Source organism: Palaemon carinicauda, chromosome 6 (genome assembly GCF_036898095.1).
Source record: "Palaemon carinicauda isolate YSFRI2023 chromosome 6, ASM3689809v2, whole genome shotgun sequence".
NCBI lineage: Eukaryota > Metazoa > Arthropoda > Malacostraca > Decapoda > Palaemonidae > Palaemon > Palaemon carinicauda.
Window position 1 is genome coordinate 155,177,235 of NC_090730.1, and position 26,040 is coordinate 155,203,274.

At 39.9% G+C, this 26,040-nt stretch overlaps 1 protein-coding gene across 1 annotated transcript in view; it reads right to left on the bottom strand.

The window, feature by feature from the left end:
* Positions 1-11,122, bottom strand: part of LOC137643291 (uncharacterized) — an 86,060-nt gene extending 74,938 nt beyond the window's left edge. Inside the window, exon 1 of the mRNA XM_068376129.1 lies at positions 11,032-11,122. Coding sequence (XP_068232230.1) covers positions 11,032-11,122 — 91 coding nt within the window. The remainder of the gene's footprint in view (positions 1-11,031) is intronic.
* Between the last annotated feature and the right edge of the window lie 14,918 nt (positions 11,123-26,040).

A 26,040-nucleotide genomic window follows, 5' to 3' on the forward strand; every position in this document is an offset into this window, starting at 1 on the left:
CTCCCCCCCTGGTACCGAGGGGAAGACTACCGCCCCACTGGACTCACCTGAGGACGGAAAGGCCTCGTCCACGGGAGAAGGAGAGAGTACTCGTGCAGGAGAGGGGACCCTCGAGACCGACCTCTTGGGAACCAACTTCGCCCTGGGGGAAGTCACCACGAAGTCCACTCCTCTCTTTCTCTTCAGCGTAGGAGAGACAGCCGCTGGTTTGTTACCCTGGCCGGCGAGTGCTGGTTTCATAACCCTCACTAACGCCCGTGCCAGCGGACCAAACCAAGTCTGCTGCTCAAAGGACACAGAGTCCGAAATCCTCGCTAAGGTGAAAGGGATCGGGCGATCCTTTGGAGTGGACACGACGGTACCTGCCTGAAAAGAAGGTGGGGAAGAATGCTGTACTGACCTGTCTTCGTCCTGCAATACCAACCTGTGCTTGGATGGAGGTGATCCCGAGTGCCGTCTAGGAGCACGCGTCCCTGCTGCTACCACCGGCTGTGGAATTCGCCGCGAACTATGGTCGCACGAGGGCGAACAGTCGCGCACAGGCGAGCGGTCGCGCGGGCGCGCAGGCGAGCGATCGCGCGGGCGAGTGGGCGTGAGGGTGGGCAGGTAAATGAACACATGTCCGAGGCGACGAACGCAAGCGATGGCGCGACGGCGAGGGATCGTGCTGCCGCGTAGGTGAAGAAGATCACTGGCGATAATGACCGCGTGATGGTAAGCGATGGCGAGCAGCATGTGTAGGTGAATGATCGCGTGATAGGGTGCGATGGTGATCAGCATCCGCAAGAGGGCGGTCGTTCAGGGTTGTGCGATGAGGAGCAGCATGCGTAAGCGGGCGATCGTGCAGGGTTGTGCGATGGCGAGCAGCATGCGCAGGTGAATGATCGCGTGAAACGGTGCGATGGTGATCAGCATCCGCAGGAGGGCGATCGTTCAGGGTTGTGCGATGAGGAGCAGCATGCGAAAGCGGGCGATCGTGCAGGGTTGTGCGATGGCGAGCAGCATGCGCAGGTGAATGATCGCGTGAAAGGGTGCGATGGTGATCAGCATCCGCAGGAGGGCGATCGTTCAGGGTTGTGCGATGAGGAGCAGCATGCGTAAGCGGGCGATCGTGCAGGGTTGTGCGATGGCGAGCAGCATGCGCAGGTGAAAGATCGCGTGAAAGGGTGCGATGGTGATCAGCATCCGCAGGAGGGCGATCGTTCAGAGTAGTGCGATGAGGAGCAGCATGCGTAAGCGGGCGATCATGCAGGGTCGTGCGATGGCGAGCAGCATGTGTAGGTGATCGCTGGCGAGCTGGTGATCGCTGGCGAGCAGAAGGTCGACGCGTGTCCTGTGAGAGGACAGGTGGTGCGGCGCGTTCACGAGCAGGAACGGGAAGATCGCTGGCGCGTTGGCGAACATGTGTTTCTGACACACGCGCAGCACGATGTTGCGTAGCCACAGGACCAGGTGGATGGTGAGCAGGGAGTTCAGCAGGAACTAAAGGGTGGTCAGAGACCGCAGGGCGATGGTCCTCAAATGAGCGCTGACGCTCGGAAGAGAGCTGACGAGCAGGAGAGCGCTAGCGAGGGCGGCGAACATCAGGAGAGAGCCGACGAGCAGGTGAGCGTCGGCGAGCAGGAGAGTCTTGGCGAGCAGGAGATCGCTGGCGAGCAGGAGATCGCTGGCGAGCAGGGGATCGCTGGCGAGCAGGGGATCGCTGGCGAGCAGGAGAGCGCTTGTGCGCTAGCCCTGCTCGCGTATGGGAAGAATCCCTTAGCCCCGAAGGGACCGTTGCCCGTCGGGTGACGAGTTCTCCAGAAGGCGAAGATCCGGCAGGAGATGGTGAGCGGTCTGCAGAGAGGTTCAAGGAGGGCGGAGCAGTCGGTTGAGGCTGACGAGGAGAGTCCCCCCCGGAGGACGAAGACCCAAAAAGGCGCCTCTTAGTCCCCCTGTAAGAGGAAGGGAGGCCCTTGTGGCGTAGAGGGCGGTGAGCCTTACGGCGGAGGCGGCCTCGGGGGAGATCGTCGGGACCATCGGTCCTCCGAAGGGGAGTCTCCGTCAAAACACTTCCCTCAGAAGGAAGCTGGGCAGCAGTCGAGACCGAAGGACTCACTTCCCCCTTCGAAGGATGCACGGAAGGAGGAGAGCCTAGAGCACCATCACCAGCAACAGCACCTGCGTCGGAAGGCCCAGCCACGTCGGAGGCCTCTGTCACCACGACGTCGACAATAGACAGAGGGTCTACCTCCGCTACCACCGGCGACTGTTTAACAGCGGCCCCCAACGAGACAAGGTCAATAAGAGCGACCCTGGAGGGCAAGCCCTTAAGCCCCAGGGACGACCAAATCTGTAAAAGATCATCACTGGATAAGGCATTATTATCAATAACCTCCCCCGGAGGAGGAGGGGGAACCGCCTCGCTATGGGAGGCGACGCTCTCTACCCCCACCGAAGGTAGGGAAACAGAACAAGGGCCTGCGCTCCCACTCGGACGACTCTCCTTAGGAGGCGGACGAGGGGGAGCTTCGGAGGAGGTTTGGGCGGCGGAAGAAGAGTCCCGAGAACCTTCCTCCTTCAAGGCTAACCCCGGAGGAGAACGGTCTCTCTTGGACTTCTTCTTACGCCGACGGCCAAACCTCTCCCACTGGGAGGCAGACCACTCCCTGCACTCACGGCACATGTTATCCTGGTCGCACCGTCGGCCCCGACATTGAGGGCAGAGGGTGTGAGGATCCGTAATCACGTCCGACATGAAAGTCCCACAAGGACGGCCGGCAACTCCAGGGCATGTACGCATATTAAATAAAAGAAAATAACTGAAGGTCAACTTCCAACCAATCACACAAGCTGAAAAGAAAAAGAAGAAAATTAAAGGCTGTCACGAAGGCGATGAACAGACACGTCTGATCACCGCCGAGCCAAAAGTGAAGTGAAGCAAGTCACCGGTGTGTGGAAGGGGGAGGGGTAGCAAGCTACCCTTCCCCACCCCCCGCTAACTAGCGCGGGGATAATTAACCCTCGTTAAAAACTATTGGCTCGTCATTTCAGCTGCGCTAAAAGTAATACCCTTTGTAAATAGCGTGGTTTGTATTTCGGTTACGGAACAACTGTGAACTAGCCATCAGCAAACAGTGATCTAGAGATCAGTTTGTTGATGCTTTCCTGTTTGCTGACGGTGGTCTGTCAAGGAAAAAGAAACTTCAGAAGAGACAGGGACCAAGGATTCCCCGTTTCAATTCCCCTTGTAGGATGGAATCTTCGGAATCTTGAATCCTTCAGTGAGGCCTTATTCCTCTTTTCCCGGTGACAATGTTTATGTGTTTGTGGGGAGGAATGGGGCAATGGTGACCTGTCCAAAAAATTTTAATCCTTTTTACTGACAATTGCGTATGTGTAGGAGAGTACTGGAGCGATGGCACACAGGATGATGCTGGTGCTTAATATCTGCCTGGAGAGCAGGTAAGCGCTGGCTCTTAGGCAAGAGCTGGTGCATTGGATCTGCGAAGCCTTGACTCTTTGGCAAGAGCTGGCACATTGGATCCAGGACCGTAACTGCGCAGGAGGACGCAGAAAAGTGAGGAAGAGCGCTGGCGTGCAGTAAGGCACTGTGTAGTTTTGTGCATTCTCCCTAGAATGAGCCGAAGCGTGTGACTGGTTGCGCAAGGGTGGGTGCATTGGCGCGTGCGTGAGTACTATGTGGAGACTGTTGGTGCGCGTGCGGAAGACCATCGGCGCCCACGCGCAGAAGACCGTCAGCGCGCGCGGAAGGCTGCGTGCACGCACTCAAGATTACTGGAGCGCGCACGCGCGAAGGCCGTTGGCGCGCGTGCACGGTTGACTGTTGGTGAGCTCACGCGGGCAAGACTGTTGGCGCGCGTGCAGGAGACCATCAGCGCCCGCGCACAGAAGAAAGTTGGCGCGCACAATACTGTTGCTGCGCGTGCGGAGACCCTAGGCGCCTTCGCGAGGAACTGTTGCCATGCGCGCGTGCAAGACCATTGGCGCCTGCGCGCTTGGAAAATCATCAGTGCTTGCGCGCTTGGAAAATCATCGGGGCTTGCATGCTTGGCAAATCATCGGCGCGCGCTTGGGAAATCATCGGCGCCCGCACGCGGAAGATCGTCAGCGCGTGTGGAAGACTATCGGCGCCCGCGCGCGTAAGATCGCAGGTGCGTGGAAGCAGAAGATTGTTGGCGCGCACGCAATACTATTGGCACGCGCAAGAGCATTGGCGCTCGTGCGCGCGGAAGATCGTCAGCACATGCGCGGAAGACTGTTGGCGCACGCGGGCGGAACACTTGCCACGCGCGCGTGCAAGACTGTTGGCACGAGCGCGCGCGTGCAAGACTGTTGGCACGAGCGCGCGCAATACTATTGACGCGCGCACGCGGAAGACCATCGGCACCGGCACGTGGAAGATCGTCGGCGCACGCGCGCACAAGACTGTCGGAGAGCGCGCGCGGAAGATTCGCGCGCGAAGGTAGCGCTAGTAGCTTGGCTGATCAGCTGGTAGGACGACCAGTGGCAGGACAATCAGGAACTGGGATGTGCCCTTTAAAAATGTGCGAGCATCCACAGATGGGGACCGTAAGCAGGTCTGCGTTAGAGTCCAGGACCGAAATCCAAAGGACTACGTTGCAGCGCAAGGTTGCGCTGGTAGATCGGTAGGTCAGCTAGCAGGACGATCAGGAACTGGGATGTGCCCTTGGGAAGGGCAAGCATCCACAGATGGGGACCGTAAGCAGGTCTGCGTTAGAGTCCAGGACCGAAATCCAAAGGACTATGTTGCAGCGCAAGGTTGCGCTGGTAGATCGGTAGTTCAGCTAGCAGGACGATCAGGAACTGAGATGTGCCTTTTGGAAGGATGAGCATCCACCGATGAGGTCCTGGTAGGTCTGCTGCGCTGGTAGGTCTGCTTGATCCTCCAAAGAGGTGTCCCTATGAGTGGCCTCTCTCGCGAACGAGAGAGGTGAATACTTCGTAGAAGAGACTTGAAGACACCCGTGATGACGCCCATGAGGGCTGGTGGATCAGCAAGCTGACCTTTAACAGTAGCGATCCTCCGAAGAGAAATCTCTATGAATGGCCTCTCTCGCGAACGAGAGAGGTGAACACTTCGTAGAAGAGACTAGAAGACACCCATGATGACGCCCCTTGAGGGCCGTTGGATCAGCAAGCTGACCTTAACAGTAGCGATCCTCCGAAAAGGAGTCTCTATGAGTGGCCTCTCTCTCGAACAAGAGAGGTGAACACTTCGTAGAAAAGACTTGCCAAGACCGTGCTCCACCACTGAAGGAAGAGAAACTCAGCAAGAGGGGGGAGAAGTCTGGGCAAAGGCAGCAACAGCAGTTGGAGACGATGAATTTATTAAGATGTGGGAAGTTCTTCCTCTGAAGGGAGAAACAACCTCACACCTGGGGAGGAAACTTCCCTCGGAAGGGAAGTTGTCCAGCCCCTGGAGGCAAACCTCCTTTAGTGTTCTAAGATGATCTGAAGTGCTGGTCATGTTGTCACGGGAGTACTTCTAAGAGAAGGGATGACGCCCACGACGACGTCCTCTGAGGGACGGCAGTGACAGCAGATTCCCCACGCATTAACAGAACAGCTCTGCTTCGTTGGCACTCTTAGTCGAACGAAGAAAAACTGCATAGCTAACTGGGAAAAAATAAAATTAATTGATTATTTAACAGAAATTCCCTAGGGAGGAACTCCGAAGAGGAACCCCGAGGGAACAGCATAAAATTAAGTATTGCGCCCTTCTTTCCCCAGTCGACATCCACGGGAGAAGGGGGGAGCGGAGTAACCGTAATAAAAACAGAATTACAATTATTTAAATCAGCTAAGAATATTCACTAATAGTGAGAACCACTGACCCTCCGAAGGGAAATTTTCCCCACGGAGAAAGCTGAAAAGTTGAAATACAATTATATTTTCACTAAAAATAATTGAGACAAACAATCGGAAGAACAACCTAACCCACCCACGGGAAAGGAGCTTCCCCATTAGTACGCCGTTGTTGTAAAGGTGAACGACCTCGAGAAGAGAAAGACCGTAGTCAATCTTTGAAAGGCCACATTCCCTTCGCTCAGAATCCATGTTTCCCGTAGGAAAAAAGGAAAAGGCGAAGACAATAGTTGAATGAAGAGGGTCCAGGCGATGACGATTCCCCTGCGGCAGCAAAGTTAACATTTACATGCCAACGGGAAGATCGATGGACCAGAGAGGGAGAGGTCGTTCCCCACGAAGTGGAACTGTGCTGGCCTTGCTAATGTACGCAAGTGTCATCGTATATGTATCACACACACAGCACAAACACTGAAAAGGAAACTTATCACATTTCTATGCACATATATATACATAAACATTAACAATGTTTTCATATATATACATGTATAAGAAAAAGTTAAACGACAAAAATTAATGGCATTCCAGAATAGGCGAGGAGGGAGAGCGGAAACAACCGCTCTCCATCCGAGCTAAAAGTAAAGTGACTAAATCACAGGTGTGTGAACGGGAGTGGTAGCAAGCTACCTCCCCCTACCCCCACTAACTACCGGTGTGGGTAGTTAACCCTCGCTAAATTTTAATGGCTCGTCATTTCAGCTCCGCCAAAAGTATAACCCCTAATAAATAGCGTGGTTTGTATTCCAGTTACGGAACAAAAGCAATTTAGTCAATAATGGTAAGCCAAATATGGAGGAGGAGAGCGGCAATGTCTGTTCTTTACCGAGCCAAAAGCAAAAGTGGTTACTCAGCCCAGGTGTGTGAGTGAGCGGGGTAGCAGATTACCCCCAACCCCCCTGCTAACTAGTGGGTGGGTGCTTAACCTTCGGTAAATGTCTTATGGCTTGTCTTCCAGCTTTGCCGAGTAATATCCCCTATTAATAGCGTATGGCTTGTTTTAGTGTCGGAACAAAGAGAAAATACCTCAGTGAGCTAAGAAAATAAGGAAACAGATAGAAGTGTGGAAGACCATAGTATAGGGGCCATGGCACTACCAAAGACTAGAGAATAATGGTTTAATTTTGCAGTCCTTTTCCTAGAAGAGCTGCTTACCATATCTACAGTCACTTCTACTTTTACCAAGTGGAAAGTAGCCACTGAACAGTTACAGTGCTATAGATAACCCCCTTGACTGAAGAAAGATTTTTGGTAATATCATAAAACAACACGGGAAAATATTTACTAATAAAAAAAATGCAGTTTTATAAAGAAAAACTTCCATTTTCTTTGCAAATGACCTTTATTTCCATTGCAAATAAATTGTTAATACTGTAGGATATACCCTAATATGGTAACAGGGACCACCTGGTGGGAACCGGGGATTTCCGGTGGGTTAAATTTACTGGAGAATTGATAAATACAGTAATGGCAAAACTAACCTTTCTTCTCTATAGCCTACTATACATTATTTTCTGGGAAGCATAATAAATCCACGAAAAACTACATATGATATTGGCATCCTATGCTCCAGAGTTATTTTGCATTAGTTTGTGGACATTCTACGATTCGCACATACAGGTATTCGCTCTTGTTCGCTTGTGTGTACATACCTTGTTGCATATCTACCATATTAAGCTTTCTGCACATTTACTTCTATTCGTTCATGTGTGTACACACCTTGGAGTGTATTAACCACTTTAATCTTTTTGCACATTAGCCACTCCCCCATTTCCTTTCGACCAATAAGATTAGTCCTGCTCGTTCATTTGTTGGCTCCTTTTAGTTCCTTTCTTGGTTTCCCACTGTTCGGTTGCATCATAATGGACCGTCTTGTACCCAAGTGTAATGGCTTCACTTTCAGTGTATGAAATTTATAGAGGAGTTTCATAGTGATTACAATCACAGGCTACACCTAGTGTAGTAAACAGATTTTTACAAGCCCATTGTGTCATTCCACAAAACGTAAGCCTACATATCATAAGGAAGACTGCCATGCCCCACCTAGGTCTGAGACCTGGGAAGGGTGTTCTGGGGGCTTGGCCCTAGGCTAGGTCTGAGACCTGAGAAAGGAGGTCTGGAGGCTTGCAACCTGGCTAGGTCTGAGACCTGGGAAGGGGGGTCGGGCTTGGCACCCGGCTGGGTCTGTGACCTGGGAAGGGGGTCAGTGGGGCTTGGCCCAGCCTAGGTCTGAGACCTAAGAAGGGGGTCTGGGGCTTGTCCTCCCCCTAGGACTGTGATCTAGGAACTACTAAGTTAGGTTAGATGGGGTGTGTTAGGTTTTATTGCCTTTTGAACTTCTCAAAATTCATATTTTTGTTTAGGAATGGGTGGTTTGCCTAATAATCTTGGTCAGAAATGATTCTATGAGAAATACCAGTATTTAAGTACAAAAGCTTTTTCCGTCCGTAACTATAATAAAACCATATATATATATATATATATATATATATATATATATATATATATATATATATATATATATATATATATATATATATATATATATATATATATATATATATACAGTATATATATATATATACATATATATATATATACATATATATATATATATACATATATATATATATACATATATATATATATATATATATATATATATATATATATATATATACATATATATATATATATATATATATATATATCTATATGGTAAAGTTTTGGATTCAACCAAATTGGGAAATGTATTATATTAATATATTTTCCTAGTAAAGCACGTGATAACAAAACACTTCTTCTCAATACATTATTGTCGCTAATGCATACTTACAGAGAAAAAAAATATTTCAGGAATTGAAGGTCTTGACTTTTTCTAAGTTTAGTGTATATCTTTCCATGGGCACGCAAGGTAGCTCTTGTTCGTTTGTATGTCTGTTTTCATCTTACTTGGCTCCGCCCCATTGCGTAATGTGACAATATTTACTTGAATGCGCATTTGCTCCTCCAATCAAAATACTACTGGGTTCTTTTCAAGGGTTATTATTGGACGATTCATTGGTCTCTCAGTCTTGTTTCAAGGATCTGTTTTTCGTGCAATATAACATTGTAAACGATACTATTTTGTTATTTTCCCTATTTCATTATGGGAGAAACCCTTGATTGTCGTTTGTTTTCGGTTTTCAAAAGTTCCGGTTTCTATATTTTCATCACACGTCACTTTACTGTCATGGATCCTCCGGTACGGTTGTGTGAAATATGTCGTTATTCCTATTTTGATGTGATCGGCCAATTTCATGGGAATTATAATGGAACTCCTGAAGTAGTGAATCGTTTTCTAAGGGAGCATTCCGTATTACCTTTAAGTGTCCAGTGTGGTAAATGTGATTCGCCTTTACATTTTCGTGAGGATAGACATGTGTGGTATTGTACCAAATCTGAACGTATTCCAGTACTAGATGATTCAGAAGAGGGTCAACCACAACCTTCCACATCTTCATCGTCATCTTCCGTTTAAGGTAAGAAGTGATTTAACAAAATATATATATTCAAATTTACCCCTGGTTAAAGGGGGGTCGCAGGGGGGGCGAAGCCCCCCCCCGGTAGGGGTACAGGGCCCCTAGGTTAGGTTAGGTGGGTTTGTTAGGTTCTGTGGTGCCCTGAAAATTACTGTGGCCTTAAGGGGGGGTCGCAGGGGGGGCGAAGCCCCCCCCGGTAGGGGTACAGGGCCCCTAGGTTAGGTTAGGTGGGTTTGTTAGGTTCTGTGGTGCCTTGAAAATTACTGTGGCCATAAGGGGGGGTCGCAGGGGGGTCGCAGCCCCCCCCCGGTAAGGGTACAGGGCCCCTAGGTTAGGTTAGGTGGGTTTGTTAGGTTCTGTGGTGCCCTGAAAATTACTGTGGCCTTAAGGGGGGGTCGCAGGGGGGGCGAAGCCCCCCCCGGTAGGGGTACAGGGCCCCTAGGTTAGGTTAGGTGGGTTTGTTAGGTTCTGTGGTGCCTTGAAAATTACTTTGGCCATAAGGGGGGGTCGCAGGGGGGCGAAGCCCCCCCCCGGTAGGGGTACAGGGCCCCTAGGTTAGGTTAGGTGGGTTTGTTAGGTTCTGTGGTGCCCTGAAAATTACTGTGGCTTTAAGGGGGGGTCGCTGGGGGGCCCTACCCCCCTCCCCCCGGTAGGCCTAGTTAGGGGTATGGGGGAGGGGTGCTGGAACATTAATTATTCATTTATTGCAAATATCATTCAATGCCCCAACACCCTCCCCCCCCTTCCCCCACCCAAAACCCCGGTTCCCAAAGGGTGTCCCCCATAATTGGTGGGATGAACTAGGGTATACATAGTAAATCTCTAAATCGGTTGGTTTGCAGTCAAAATAAACGTTAAATTCATTGAAACCACACTATTTCTGATGCAACAAATATATTTTTATTGCATTTTTCCAAATTTGGCTGAAACTAAAAATTTACCATATATATATATATATATATATATATATATATATATATATATATATATATATATATATATATATATATATATACAAATAATATATATATATATATATATATATATATATATATATATATATATAGGCCTATATATATATACATATAATATATATATATATATATATATATATATATATAACTCATGTATTTGACTTGAAAACAAAATATGAAATATTCACCACAAAATACATTAGCAATTGCCCTAACGAACGGTGTAAGGGTATATATTTACCATTTTGTTAGTTTTAGCATATATTGCATTTAAATTGAGTTTTCCCGATCCAAATAAGCAGAGTTCCACTAGGCCTCCCCAAAATTATAGACTATAAAGGTAGGGTTATGTTAGGCTTATCTAACCGTACTGGGTGATTTTAAGGGGTTTCACGTCTAATCATTTCTAAAGTTCCAAGACATATCACAGGAACACTTCTGTAAATTACCACCACAATTATATCAATCTGTATTGTCCACAGTATTATTATTGGTTGTCAAAACCATATAATATCATTAATAAACGTAAAAATACTAATACTGTGATTTTCAATTGACAAACGTAATGTCCTTAACAAAATGACACCATAATTATGCCCACGATACAGTAATAAAAAGGACATATAATGATAATACAAACCTTCAATTACCGTAAAATAAGATTCGTCGGTATTTCCTCGTCCATATTTTCAAGATAAGATAACTCCATGAGGTCAGGTTAAGTGCCAACATTTTCACCATAGTCATCCCAGCAACAAAAAAATCAGGACACTGTACGACAAAATTTCCAACAATAAAGACACTTAGGTACTCCAGAGGAACCAAGAATTGGTTTAAAAGTTTCCACTCTCTAATAACGAATAATGACCGCAACACTGACATTAGTGCTGGGGAAATAATGAGGAAAACGCGAAATACTACAATGAACAAGAGTTCTTTCGCTACACTGTAGTATAGCCAAGACGGAAGTCCAGAATTCTCTTGTATTAAAAATCTTTACTTTAAAATAAAACTCTAATTACAGTCTTACAGAATGCACAATCCACCTATTAAAGTAAGCATATAGAATATAATGTATTTTGGATAATATTACAAAATATCAAATCAGTAATATCAACAGAAGAACCTGATTAGAGATTAAGTTTGCTGAGTTAAGAGAAGGAGAGTTCGTTGGCGGCATGTGGTAATAGTGTACTTAGCAGTGTTGTTGACGATCAGGTGAAGTTAATCCCAAGAAGTTTTAAAGGTCATTTGTGAATGGCAGAGACAATGAATAGTGATAGTGTCCTTGAAACTGACATTATGTACATATGATAAGCGCCCTAAATCCCTCTCCACCCTCGTTAGGACCTGGGTGGGCAAGACGATGGATGATGATAATGCAGCCGGCTCCTCAAACATTCCATCGTCCATCCTTAGCTGTTAGCTCACAGGGATGGTGAAGTTGCAGACACTACAAGTAACTACTGAGCTTGAGAGGGTTTCAAACTTACGAAGGCAATTCCTGCAGACCGCCAGGTAGGGACGTTTCCAATAGGTTACTACAACCATTCCAATAGGTTACTACAACCAAAGAATTAAGTTGCAAGGCAGCACTCTGCATTGTTTATTGTATGATTTTCTACCCTTTAGGCATTTATATATGAGGCTCGAAACGAACTCTGTTTATACAACCATGCCGCTGACATCACTCTATAGGCCTAACAGTTTTTTTTAAGACGTCATAGGATTAAAACTACTCACGTATCACGAATTTGACGTCTTAAGCAAGAGGGTGATCATGAATTTCAAGTATCTTAGTAGCTATACAAAATAAAGAATTCGAAGTTGTAATACCAGGTAATAGGTTGGCCAGGCCACCAGCCACCCGTTGAAATACTACCGCTCGATAGTTATTGGGTCTTTTGACCTACCAGACCATACTAAATTTTTCCTGCTCTCTGGTTACGGCTTGTTTTCCGTTTGCCTACACATACATGTCATAGTCTGGCCTCCTATTTACATATTCTCCTCTGTCCTCATATACCTGACAAACAGTTCTTTTTCACTCGGGGGTTAACTGCTGCACTGTATTTTTTTTTGGTAATGGTAGAAGGGATTCTTTAGCCATGGTTAAGCAGCTCCTCCAGGAGAAGGATACTCCAAAATCATACCATTGTTCTTTGGTCTTGGGTAGTGCCATATTCTCTGTACCATAGTTTTTCATTGTCTTTTGTGGTAGATTTCTCTTGCTTGAGGGTTTTTATATTTTATATGTGATAGATTTATTTTAATGTTACTGTACTTAGGATATTTTGTTTTAATAAATTCTCTTGTAGCAACCTTATTTCCTTTCCTCACTGAGCTATTTTCTCTGTTGGAGCCCTCGGGCTTACAGCATTGTGCTCTTCCAACTAGGGTTGTAGCTTAGCAAGTAATAATAATAATAATAATAATAATAATAATAATAATAATAATAATAATAAACGGTCCTTTTAAATTTGATTTCTGGGAGTAATATTAGTAATTGCAAGTATCATTGACACTTGACGGGGTGCCAACTGCCAAGGTACCAACCCAAGTGTGGAACCCTCCTCTTTTATCCGGCATGTTACCTACACGCGTGCGAAGATTCTTTTATCAGGAGCAATATTCATTTAAATGTACTATATAAACCGTATGATTTTCCTATTGTGGAGGTTGAATCGGCGGAACTTCAGAAGTTCAAAATTGTTGCAACTGCTTTTTCTGTTGAACTGGTTGAGTTGTCTCGTTTCATATTTTATTTGTAACTTATCTAAATTTATTTACTGTTACCACTGATCCTAATATATTTCATATTTTTTTTTTATTTCTCATTTATAATTTATTTGTTACTCTATTTCCTTATCACACTGGACTATTTTCCCTGTTGAACCTAGTGCTTGTAACAATCCTGCTTTTCCATCAGGGGTTGTAGCTTGGCTAGCAGTAATAACAATAGAAAAAGCCACCTTCTTGCATTTAGTTCATACCTCTGTGAATGTGAGATTTTTTTTTTTTTTTTTTTTTTTTTTTTTTTTTTTGTATTTGGAGTTTGCGTTTAAACCTACAGCTATTTTCATAAGCTAATGATAGAGCAAATTGCGATCACTTACTCTCTTACTAGGTAAGATTTTATGGATAAAAAAGGTTTCAGCGGAATTAATTAGTACAGAGGCCACGTATTTGTGGTAATAACAAACAAATTCTACCTAAAGATTTGTGGTTTCAATATTCAAATGAGCGTCAGTGTTTGTTGTCGTTAATGGTTGTGGGTCTCTGTTTCATCTATATGGAAAACCATTAGGCCTACTGGTAACTGGGTTTCAAGCCTTGCACGTATCATTAATACAAAATTTAAAATACTTCGTTTTTCATTAAGGAAATAATACCATCTCAAAGTAGTTGCGCATATCCTTTTATTTCATTTTAAAGAATTCTTACCCTAGGGTTTCATATCATGGTCTTAGTTTACGTCAATAGGCTTACATGCACACACACACACACACACACACACACACATATATATATATATATATATATATATATATATATATATATATATATATATATACATATATATATATGTATATATATATATTATATATATATATATATATATATATATATATATATATATATATATATATATATATATAGCCTATATATATATATATATATATATATATATATATATATATATATATATATATATATATGTGTGTGTGTGTGTGTGTGTGTGTGTGTGTGTGTGTGTGTTGTTATAATAGTTATCTCCTCTAAATAAAAAAGGATCACTAAGATGATTGGCATCTTTCTGAATAACTAATGAAGTATTTACCATATGATAAAATCATTATAGTCAATTATATTTTTTATTTTTTGTAAAAACGTGGTAAATGTATAAGATGTAGTAGACCTATCTCAAATGACAGTACATGTGGAATTCAGATATGCATATTTAGATGTACGTTTCCATGTCCCATGGTTGCGCTTGTGCTTCATCTTTTCTACATAATTTCTAATAGATATTTTATTGTTATAAATCATTCTTTAATTGTTTCTTCTCACGAACTAGGCCGCTTTCCCTACCCCTTTTACCACCAGGCTATTTGGAAATTTCCAACCCTTAACCCCCAGGGTGTTATTTTTTTCCCAGCACATTTTGCATTATATATATTTTTTTAAATTGCTCTAAAAGCTTTAATTTTTTGTCATAGAGAGGTCAGGTTGGTCTCATTCTCTTGAAAAATGTCTGAATTTTCTCTAAAAATTATCAAAAATATGAAAAAAAAAAAATTTACAGCATTTTTTTGCAAGGACGTACCGGTACGTCCATGGGGGTAAAGGGACGGCTTTTGTGAAACGTAACAGTACGTCCTTTGGGGGTAAAAGGGTAGGTCCTTGGTTTGTAGCGCGTTGCTCTTTTTCTGCTCTCTTAGTGCTTTTCCCATTATTATTCTTTCCATAACTCTTTGAGTTATAAGTAGCTTATGTTCCAAGGCTTTAGTAAGGCTCCAAGTTTCCGATGCATAAGTTAATACTGGTACTCTGGTAGGACCATTTGATGTTATATTTTTCTTTGCTATTTTGCCCTGTTGGACCCCTTGGGCTTATAGCATCTTGCTTTTCCAACCAGGTTTGTAGCTTAGATAGTAATAATAATGATAATAATAAACTGTAGTTACTAAGCAATTGTAGAATTCACTAATATTCCATAACTCTTTAAGAAATACTTTATTAACAACTATTTTGGTAACAAATTTATCTTGTGATAACATAAGACTCTAATTGAAAATAAAATCAATAGGAAAGTTATGAGGCTTTTCTCCCTAAGTACAGTATTATAATCTTGATCTAAAATTAGTGGTTGCTGATAGAATGTACAGATATCGAATATAAGATTAAGTCATTGTATTCCCTTTTCAACTGTACCACAATGGCGATATGAAAATGGTTTATAGGTATGACCATGGATTACTTATTAATAAAAGTGATAGGTTATTTATTTTGATCGTATGTAACGGAAAATACATTTTTTGTGACGCAAGGATCTAATATATATTTGATTTATTTATGTCCATTAGCCAAGGAAATATTGCATTGATCGCTTTTAGAGATGTGGTGTCTGACGAAAAAGATATATTATCGAATGTAGGTAGTAGGTTGGCCAGGGCACCAGCCACCCATTGAGATACTACCGGTAGAGAGTTATGGGCTCCTTTGACTGGCCAGACAGTACTACGTTGGATCCTTCTCTCTGGTTACGGTTCACTTTCCCTTTGCCTACACATACACCAAATAGTCTGACCTATTCTTTACAGATTCTCCTCTCTCCTTATACCCCTGACAACACTGAGATTACCAAGCAATTCTTCTTCACCCTAGAGGTAAACTACTGCACTGTAATTGTTCAGTGGCTATTAGGGTTAGAAGAAACTCTTAGCTATGATAAGCAGCTCTTTTATGAGAAGGACACTCCAAAATCAAACCATTGTTCTCTAGTCTTGAGTAGTGCCATGGCCTCTGTACCATGGCCTTCCACTGTCTTGTGTTAGAGTTCTCCTGCTTGAGGGTACACTCAATAACTCTATTCTATCTACTTCTCTTCCTCTTGTCATGTTAAAAATTTTATAGCTTATATAAGCAATGTATATTTTAATGTTAATATTCTTGAAATATTTTCTTTTTCCTTGTTTCCTTTCCTCACTGGGTTATTTTCCCTGTTATGGCCCCTGTGCTTATAACATCCTGGTTTTCCAATTATGAATGTAGCGTAGCAATTAATAATAATAGTTATAATAATAATAATAAAAATAATAATACTAATAATAAAATTAATGATAATGATAATAATATCTTTTACTAATGCATGATGCTAGAGATGATCTTTAGTAATGCTCTTTTTTTATATTCGTTGAAAATGGAGTGTCAGTAACAAGAAATTATAATAAAGTGTAACTCAATAGTAAATTGATTAAATACGAAAATAATGCATTTATGGTACATGCTAATACATTTTATATGCTATGATGAGAATTGTATATATTGTAGGATGAGGGTCTAGGTACAATTAAGAATATGAACAGCAATATTTATATACAAGTATGCGTATGATTAAGATAAGATTTTAAGTATTATGTGTATTACCGGTATTATAAAAAGACTAATTCATCCAAACGTGATGTTTAATGTAAAATTTCCATTCTTTATTAAGAGTGTATTAGCGGTATTGAAAAAACTAATTCATACAAACCTGATGTTTAATGTAAAATTTCTATTCTTTATTGAGAGTGTATTACTGGTATTTAAAAAAACACTAATTCATACAAACGTGATGTTTAATGTAAAATTTCCATTCTTTATTAAGAGTGTATTACTGGTATTTAAAAAAAAAAGGAATTCATACAAACCTGATGTTTAATGTAAAATTTCTATTCTTTATTAAGAGTGTATTACTGGTATTTTAAAAAGACTAATTCATACAAACCTGATGTTTTATGTAAAATTTCTATTCTTAATTAAGACAAAATATTATTTTTATGAGGTTGATCAGAAATGAATGGATAATTTTAGCCACTGAAACAATGCCTTCAAGTATTCCTGAAGTTAATATTAAAGGTAGTGGATCAACAGGAAAAAGCTCACCACATTATGCGAAGATTTACGAGTCTACTTACTTACTTTGAAATTGAATATCTGAGTCTTGGCTTAATATCCTCAATATGGAATCTATTGTTGTTTGAGTGAGGTAACCTTATGCCAGTAGTGGTTATTGTTCCTTTAATGGGTCATGGATTAGTCTATAATGTGGGAGTTTTTTAATGTTAGTATATATAGTGCCAACATTTCTGTGTGAGTATGCCCCTTGGCCACGTATTAAATCGTGCTAATTTGAACTGTCCTATTTTATATATATATATATATATATATATATATATATATATATATATATATATATATATATATATATATATATATGTATACACACACATATATATATATATGTATGTATACACACACACACACACACATATATATATATATATATATATATATATATATATATATATATATATATATATATATATATATGTATACATACACACACATATATATATATATATATATATATATATATATATATATATATATATATATATATATATATATATATATATATATATATTTAGAGAGAGAGAGAGAGAGAGAGAGAGAGAGAGAGAGAGAGAGAGAGAGAGGGGGGGGGGGCAGGCGAAATTAGCACGAATTGATATGTGGCCAAGTGGCATACACACAAAGAAATATGTTGACACTACATAAACTTTCATTAAATAATGTTCACCTTATAGGTTAATCCACGACCTGTTATAGGAACAAGAACCACTGCTGGCACAAGGCTACCGCGGTCAAACAACAATAGATCCCATATTAAGGATGTCGAGCCAAGTCTCAGGTATTCAACTTCCTGTTGACCCAATACCTTTCTAAGGATACTTTAACGTGTTCAGGAAAGCTGTACTAATGTGGTCAGGCCACTCGTATTAGGTTGATTTGCTGGGAGCAGATGTAAGTATTACCAACCTTTACTAGTGACCTACGCAGATGGCATTAATTCTATATGCATGAAAGGGACATTGTTTTTCCCAATGAACACTTGGTTATCTGACTAAGAAACTCCAGAAAATATGCTGAAGCCTTAAACACTGATGTTGTGGGTCTATGTTTGGGAATCATTTTTTTTTTCCTCCAGCATAAGTTCTCTGAAACAGCAACTGGAATTATGAAACTGTAATAGGGATCCCGATGTCTTCAGTAACATTTTTATAACCTTTCTTACAAAATGTTTTAAAATTTTTATATTTGCTTTTTTTTTTAGACAACTGATGCTTTAGATTTTTTAATTTTCGTTTGTAGCAGTGCACTACTATTATATAAGGATAATGATTTGTTTATTAAATATCCCCTAACGAAAGCCATTAGTTATTGGCTGAAACAGCTGCTGGAAAGAGTTGAGTAAATGTAGTAGCTCAGTAACAAATTTCCTTTTTTCCTTCAAAATTCTATCGCTGAGGACAAGAAAAGATAAAGAAAACTAGAAAAATATTGCCTTAGGATATTTTAGCCTTTTCTCCAATCAAGCTCTAATTGCTCCTTTGGCCCAAATATTTGCATTTCCCTGTCTTTTTCTCCCAGTTCTTCTGAGGTAATTTTGCCTTACTCTTTTCCACATTGGTCCAAGATCTTTCAACAGCTGTCAATCGGTAGCTTTTGGGGTGCTGGTAGGGAGGTGGTGGGATAGAAGAGCCACTAATCCCTCCCCTTCTTTCTTAATTTACAGGAGAGATGTGCCCATACTAATACCCATTTTTTTTCTTGTCCGATATCGATACCATGAAATAACCGATACTGGTGCCATGACATTGCCGATACCGATACTCTCAAAAAAAAAAAAAAAACTACTACCGATACCGATTCTATAGGCACATCTCTAATTTAAAGCCTATTTGTACATGGAGGGATTAAATCTTTACATCACGGATAAAAAAGTGAATTCTATACCAATATTTCCTTCTGAATTTCATTAGAAACTAAACACATGATTATGAAATGTCATTAAGATGGCTACCTTTAGATACTGGTCACGTCAAGGTTATTAGTGTATGCTTGTTATTATTATTATTATTATTATTATTATTAATGATAATACTAGCAAAGCTACCACCCTAGTGGGAAAAGCAGAATGCTATAAGCCCTAGGGCTCTAACAGGGAAATATAACTCGGTGAGGAAGGAAAACAAATAAACTACAAGAGAAGTAATAAACGTATACTTGATTTTCTGAATGGGTGTCTTAGGCTCAGCTATAAGGTTATAATTATAACTTGGTGCTTACAGTTTTCCTGGTATCTCTCACTGTAGGCAACCCAGTTCCTCATCAGAGTTGAATGGACTCCTATGTCCAAATTCTATAAATCAAATCAAAATCGAAACTTTAGAATATTGACTATAGGATTGTAAAACAGGAATATAAGTGATTGGATCAAAAGCATTAACAAGAAAAGTAAGTGAGAAATACACTTAACTATGAAAACCACTACATGAATTGTATATCTTGATGCATACCATTAATGATTATTTCATTTTTATTTTCAGTTTTTATGATATACAGCATGAAGATAGGACTGACACCTGCAGTAGCTACTAATCATTTTACACCAATACGAGGTTAGTAATTTATTGTATTTTTCTAGTGACTGCTCCACTTAAATAGAACGACCTGCGAATGAGAATTCATTGCAGTTATGTTAGGCTAATGATCCTAAGGATTTTTTTTTTTTAAGTTAGAAGTTCATATATATATAATTGGTTTTCATGTGTTTTTCAGCTCATACCCACTTAAAGGAAATTACTCACTGATGAAATGCAAGGATGTTTATTGTGTTTATGGGTGATAAGTAAACCTGTATCCATGTTGATATGTATCCTCTTAAACACATAAAATATGATTCTAGCACACATTGATTTGTTTGTATATGAAGGAACAAGATAATGATGTGCAAGTTTGTGAAACAGAAAATTTGAATGAAGTATGTTGTGGCTAATGTTTTTCGATAATAAAGTGATACTTGGTGATAGGGACGAGAAGCTAATGATTCTGGTGAAATTCTTTATAGTATTTTCGAGGGATTGAAGGTAAAAGTGATTATTAGCAAGGGTTTGAAGAAAAATTAAAGCAAGGAAGACGAAGTATAGTAATTTATATTGGTACGGCTGGGGAAGAATTCAAGTGGTTTATTCATATGGGTATATATTCAAGAAAGTTTATTCACTTAATATCTATGTTTATAACGTAAGTGGCCCGAGGGAGATTGGTGCCGTCGGTGTACCTCACATGTAACACTGTAAGCAATACCCAAGGGCCTTTACTGTGTCCCTTTAGCCCATAGCTGCACTTGCTCTTTAGCCTTCACTTACTCCCAAATTGTCGCTTTCTTTGTTCCTGTCCTATTTCTTTTAACATTTATTTGATAATTCAATTAGGGGGTGCTGAATGGTCTCATAGGCCCCACCGCCAGGCCAAAGGGCCCAAATTCATATTGGAAGCCTGCATTCTTGATGTATCATATTTTGAAGTACATGATATATATATATATATATATATATATATATATATATATATATATATATATATATATATAATATTTATATATATATACACACATATATATGTATATATATATATGTATATATGTGTATATATATATATGTATATGTATATATATATATATATATATATATATATATATATATATATATATATATATATATATATATGTGTGTGTGTGTATGTGTGTGTGTCTGTGTGTGTGCTGGGAGAGAGTAGGTAGTAAATGTGCAGGGGGTTAGAACAAACATTTGAGACGGGAAAGCTTTTTGAAAATAAAAACAGGAGGTAGAAAGTCTGGGACAGATCCAATTTAGTTTTTTATTTTTACTAAATGGTTTGGGCTAACCTTGCTTATATTACAGGTTAAATTTATAAGCAAGTTAGAATAGAATAGGTGGGGGATGATAACGGGTGGCCAATGTGGTAACGTTCCTGACTGGTGAACGCCAGCCTGGGGTTCGAGTCCCGCTCAGGCTCGTTTGTTTCTTTGGTTGTTGCAACCTCACCACCCTTGTGAACTAAGGATGGGAGGTTTTGGGGGAGCCTATAGGTCTATCTGCTGAGTTATCGGCAGCCAGTGCCTGGCCCTCCTTGGTCCTAGCCTTGGTGGAGAAGGGGCTTGGGCGCTGATCATATGTATATATGGTCAGTCTGCAGGGCATTGTCCTGCTTGTTAGGGCAGTGTTCATTGTCCCTTGCCTCCGCCGTTCATGAGTGGAATTTAAACTTTAAAAGAGGACGCAAGAAGGAAAACGTGGTTTGAAAAAAAAAACATTGGCACCTTTATTACTTAATGTTGTACAGTACTTATGAATATCGTGCTGGTTTACAAACTTTTCTTTTAGATATGGTTTAACCGATCTTGAATTTTAAAGATATGACATGGAATGGTTTTATCTATTTTTTTTTCTCCATAGGCAGCCATTTCAACGTGATAAAATGTTGCCCGTTAATAAGGATTCTACTGGTTGACTTTAAATTAAAACGGATTAGCTTATTCTGAGTAATTTGTATCTGCTTTTTAAGGGAATGAGTAAGTGAATTATACCGAATTAGTGACTAACGGAGCGGAGTGTCGTGTTAACTGCTGTAAAAATCTATATTTTCTTCAATGAAAACAATTTGTGGACGGCTGTAGGAATACGAAGTATTCGTGTCTAAAACAACTCGTGTCTTAATTAATATCAGCAAAAAAGTGAAAGTTGTTTATGCTCTTACGGATCCACAATATCGTTCTTTAAAACCGGTCCTGAACAAAGGGATGTTATTAAAGTTATACTGAAAAGAATCATCGAAAGCCAAGGATTCTGTGAAAGAAAACGGAGAAATTTTGATCGGTAACATTAGTATTACATTGTATCACCTTTTATTTCCCCTGAACACTTCGTTGCTGTAATTCACAACTTCGGATTAATTACTTCCTGGGTGGTTTTTCTTTGAATTTGCATATATAGTAAGAAATTTGCCTCTTAATACTATATTAAAGCACTCCTTTGGAGATCACACTGTGCACTGCCCCGTTTATTCAAGGAATATGGGAAATACACTAATATTAGACATAAAAATAAAGTATGTTAATTTATTTTGTTTATCGGTTGAGGGTTGGTCCATTGTTTTAAGAAATTTTTACTCTCATGGAAACATTTCTAGGGCCATTTTAAGTTTTAGAACTTTTTAAAACTTAACAAGAAATGCATCAGAAGATGAATGAAGAAATTTAATGTGTTCTTTGGAATTAGATTCTAGTCTGAATAGACAGAATCTTCTCTCTCTTCAGTTTATACCTAAGGGGTTGCTTTTGCCCGTTAGGCCTTTGACACATATGGTCTTCAGAGTTCTCTTGCTTGAGGGTACACTGAGGCACACTATTCTATCTTATTTCTCTTCTTATTTTTTAAAGTTTTATAGTTAAGATATGAAAGATCTTTTTTAATACATACATATACCAAGGCACTTCCCCAATTTTGGGGGGTAGCCGACATCAACAAATGAAACAAAAACAAAAAGGGGACCTCTACTCTCTACGTTCCTCCAGCCTAACAAGGCACTCAACCGAGTTTAGCTGGTACTGCTAGGGTGCCACAGCCCACCTTCCCACATTATCCACCACAGATGAAGCTTCATAATGCTGAATCCCCTACTGCTGCTACCTCCGCGGTCATCTAAGGCATCGGAGGCAGCAGCAGGGCCTACCGGAACTGCGTCACAATCGCTCGCCATTCATTCCTATTTCTAGCACGCTCTCTTGCCTCTCTCACATCTATCCTCCTATCACCCAGAGCTTCCTTCACTCCATCCATCCACCCAAACCTTGGCCTTCCTCTTGTACTTCTCCCATCAACTCTTGCATTCATCACCTTCTTTAGCAGACAGCCATTTTCCATTCTCTCAACATGGCCATGTTTATACTGTTCTTAAAATATTTTGATTGTTCTATACTTCTCTTGTAGTTTATTTATATCCTTGTTCCTATCTTCACTGGGCTATTTTTCCCCGTTGGAGCCCTTGGTCTCATAGCATCTTGCTTTTCCAACTAGGGTTGTAGGTTGCCAGTAATATTATTATTATTATTATTATTATAATCTTGATAAATAATCATGATAATAGAGCTATAAACGCCTCTTAAAAAGTGTCAGAATGAAACCTCTTGGGGAAATGTATCACAGCAAATTCCCTTTAAATAAAGATGATGAAAAATAATCCCTCAAAATTATTCAATAATATAAACGAAAGCATTTTGCTTAGTATAGAAAGAGCAAGGCATATTTAAAACTAGGTTGGAATACGGAGTTTCGTAATATTGTCCAAAAAAATCTACATAATTTTCAATTGATTTTTTGGCGTGAAAATATAGCTACTTTCCTCTTGGCGAGCGTAGAAGAGACTCTTTAGCTATGGTAAGCAGCTCTTCTAGGAGAAGGACACTCCAAAATCAAACCATAGTTCTCTACTCTTGGGTAGTGCCATAGCCTCTGTATTGAGGTCTTCCGCTGTCTTGGGTTAGAGTTCACTGGCTAGAGGGTACACTCGGGCAGACTGTTCTCTTATTTCTCTTCCTTTTGTTTTTATGAAGTTTTTATAGTTTATATAGGTAATATTTGTTTTAATGTTACTGTTCTTAAAATGTTTTAATTTTTTACTTGTTTCCTTTTGCTCACTGGGGTATTTTCCCTGTTGGAGCCCCTGGGCTTATAGTATCCTGCTTTTCCAAGTAGGGCTGTAGCCTTGCAAGTAATAATAACAATAACAACAATAATAATAATAATAATAATAATAATAATAATAATAATAATAATAATAACAACAACAACAACAACAACACTTCTCCAAACTTTTACCTGGTACTGTACCTATTGATCTTGACTAAACACCTTATTAAAATAAAGTTATTTTATGATGGTTTGTCACGCCAGACTTCAGTTAAGCATCTGCAGCCTCAAATAGTTTCAAGTTTACATAAGTTCAAAAAAGTCTGCAATAAATAAACATATTCTGATTAAATTTACTAACGACGTATTCACGATACATTCTCCGGTTTGATTGTACGTTCTATTTTTTTTTTTTTTTTTTTTGCGTGCTTGCGGGTGTGGTTACGGAAAATGGCCAAAATAGTAAGTGTAAGATCTTTGTGTATTCCATTATCAACTGATAAATAGATATTTATCTACATTGTTCAGCTTGAAAGTAATTAAACGGAAATAATTTTTACAACGTAACCAATAGGAGGATGAAAAAACCTTTTAGATTTTCTTCTCTTTTTTTATCATTTAGACATTCTTTGAAAGATTATTATTATTGTTATTACTACTACTATTATTATTATTATTGTTGTTGTTGTTGTTGTTGTTGAAAACCAGGATGCTATAAGCCCAAAGGCTCCAACAGGGCAAATATCCCTTTGAGGAAATGAAATAAGGAAACATATAATAGTCTGCCTCAGTGTACCCTTAAGCAAGAGAACTCTAACTCAAGACTGGAAGATTTCAGTTTTGCTCGGAAACATTATATTTTCAACTGAATCCGTAATTTATATATATATATATATATATATATATATATATATATATATATATATAGATAGATAGATAGATATATATATATATATATATATATATATATATATATATATATATATATCTATATCTATATCTATATATATATATATATATATATATATATATAGATAGATAGATAGATAGATAGATAGATGTCTATATCTATATCTATATCTATATCTATATCTATATCTATATCTATATATATATATATATATATATATATATATATATATATATATATATATATATATATATATAATTGTATGACCATGTGGTCTGAAAGTGGGGCTTTGTAGGGTGTTAGTACTGTCGGTGTGCCCATTTGGTGCACCGTATGCATTTCTAGAGGTTCTTTGCAACATCCATTCGACCTTCAACTGTGTCTCTTTTTTAGCCGCTTTCTTGAATCGCCTCCTCGGCCCCAGTTCCAGGTCGTTTGCCACAAATATAATAAGACCAATCAGGCAATCTCTCATTAATAGAATTTGGCCTAAAAACTAATCACAAAACGACCAAGAATGAAACTCACTGGTAGTTTTGTGACCACTAAAATGAAAGTATATGCTTCAGATTCATGTATTTATAAAACATTGCCTATCATACATGCATATTATGTATATTTGCAGGGGTACCTACTCCCAATAAAGGATTTTTAGCATAACACCTTTCTTCAAAGGATATTTGCAGTTCAAACTTTTTTTTTTCCAGTGAGGTTTTCAGCTTGAATCATTTTTCAACCAATATTTTTTTTTTCCCCGTGTGTGAAAGAGCGGACAGGAAACAGCGACAGCTCTTTAGAAATGGGTTAAAACTGTATATAAATAAAAAGATGAGGAAAACTGAAAGGCCAATGTGCTGGGAAATTATTAATAAGTTGCTGTGTGAATGAACACAGAAACTACAAGATCGTAAGGGAAAATTTAAAAGATACTTTTTGTTTAAAACCAAATAAGATCAGTAATTAAACAAAAATTAGGATTTCAGTTATGACCTAAAGATTCACCAACTGTTTGACATTTAAAATGGTCGTATTTTCTCTTAAATAGCCAGTTCCAAGTGGCTGCTGATGCCACTGCACAGTATAATTTTACTCTCAAGTTTACAATTTTCCTTTGACTCGACTTAGTCTAACACTTCATAACTATACAATGAATTTCTTTTTTTACATTCTATAATTATGGACATATGATTATAGAAATAGCAAGACAATGATAAATAGTTGAAAAGAGAATTGAATCTATTTCATAGAGAGAGAGAGAGAGAGAGAGAGAGAGAGAGAGAGAGAGAGAGAGAGAGAGAGAGAGAGAGAGAGAGAGAGAGAGGACATTAATCCCTTCCGTTGACCGTAAGGTCTTAAGACCATCAGCAGATGGGGCTAAATGGCTTAATTGGGCCACCCATTTCCAGGTCCATTAAGCTACGCCATAACAG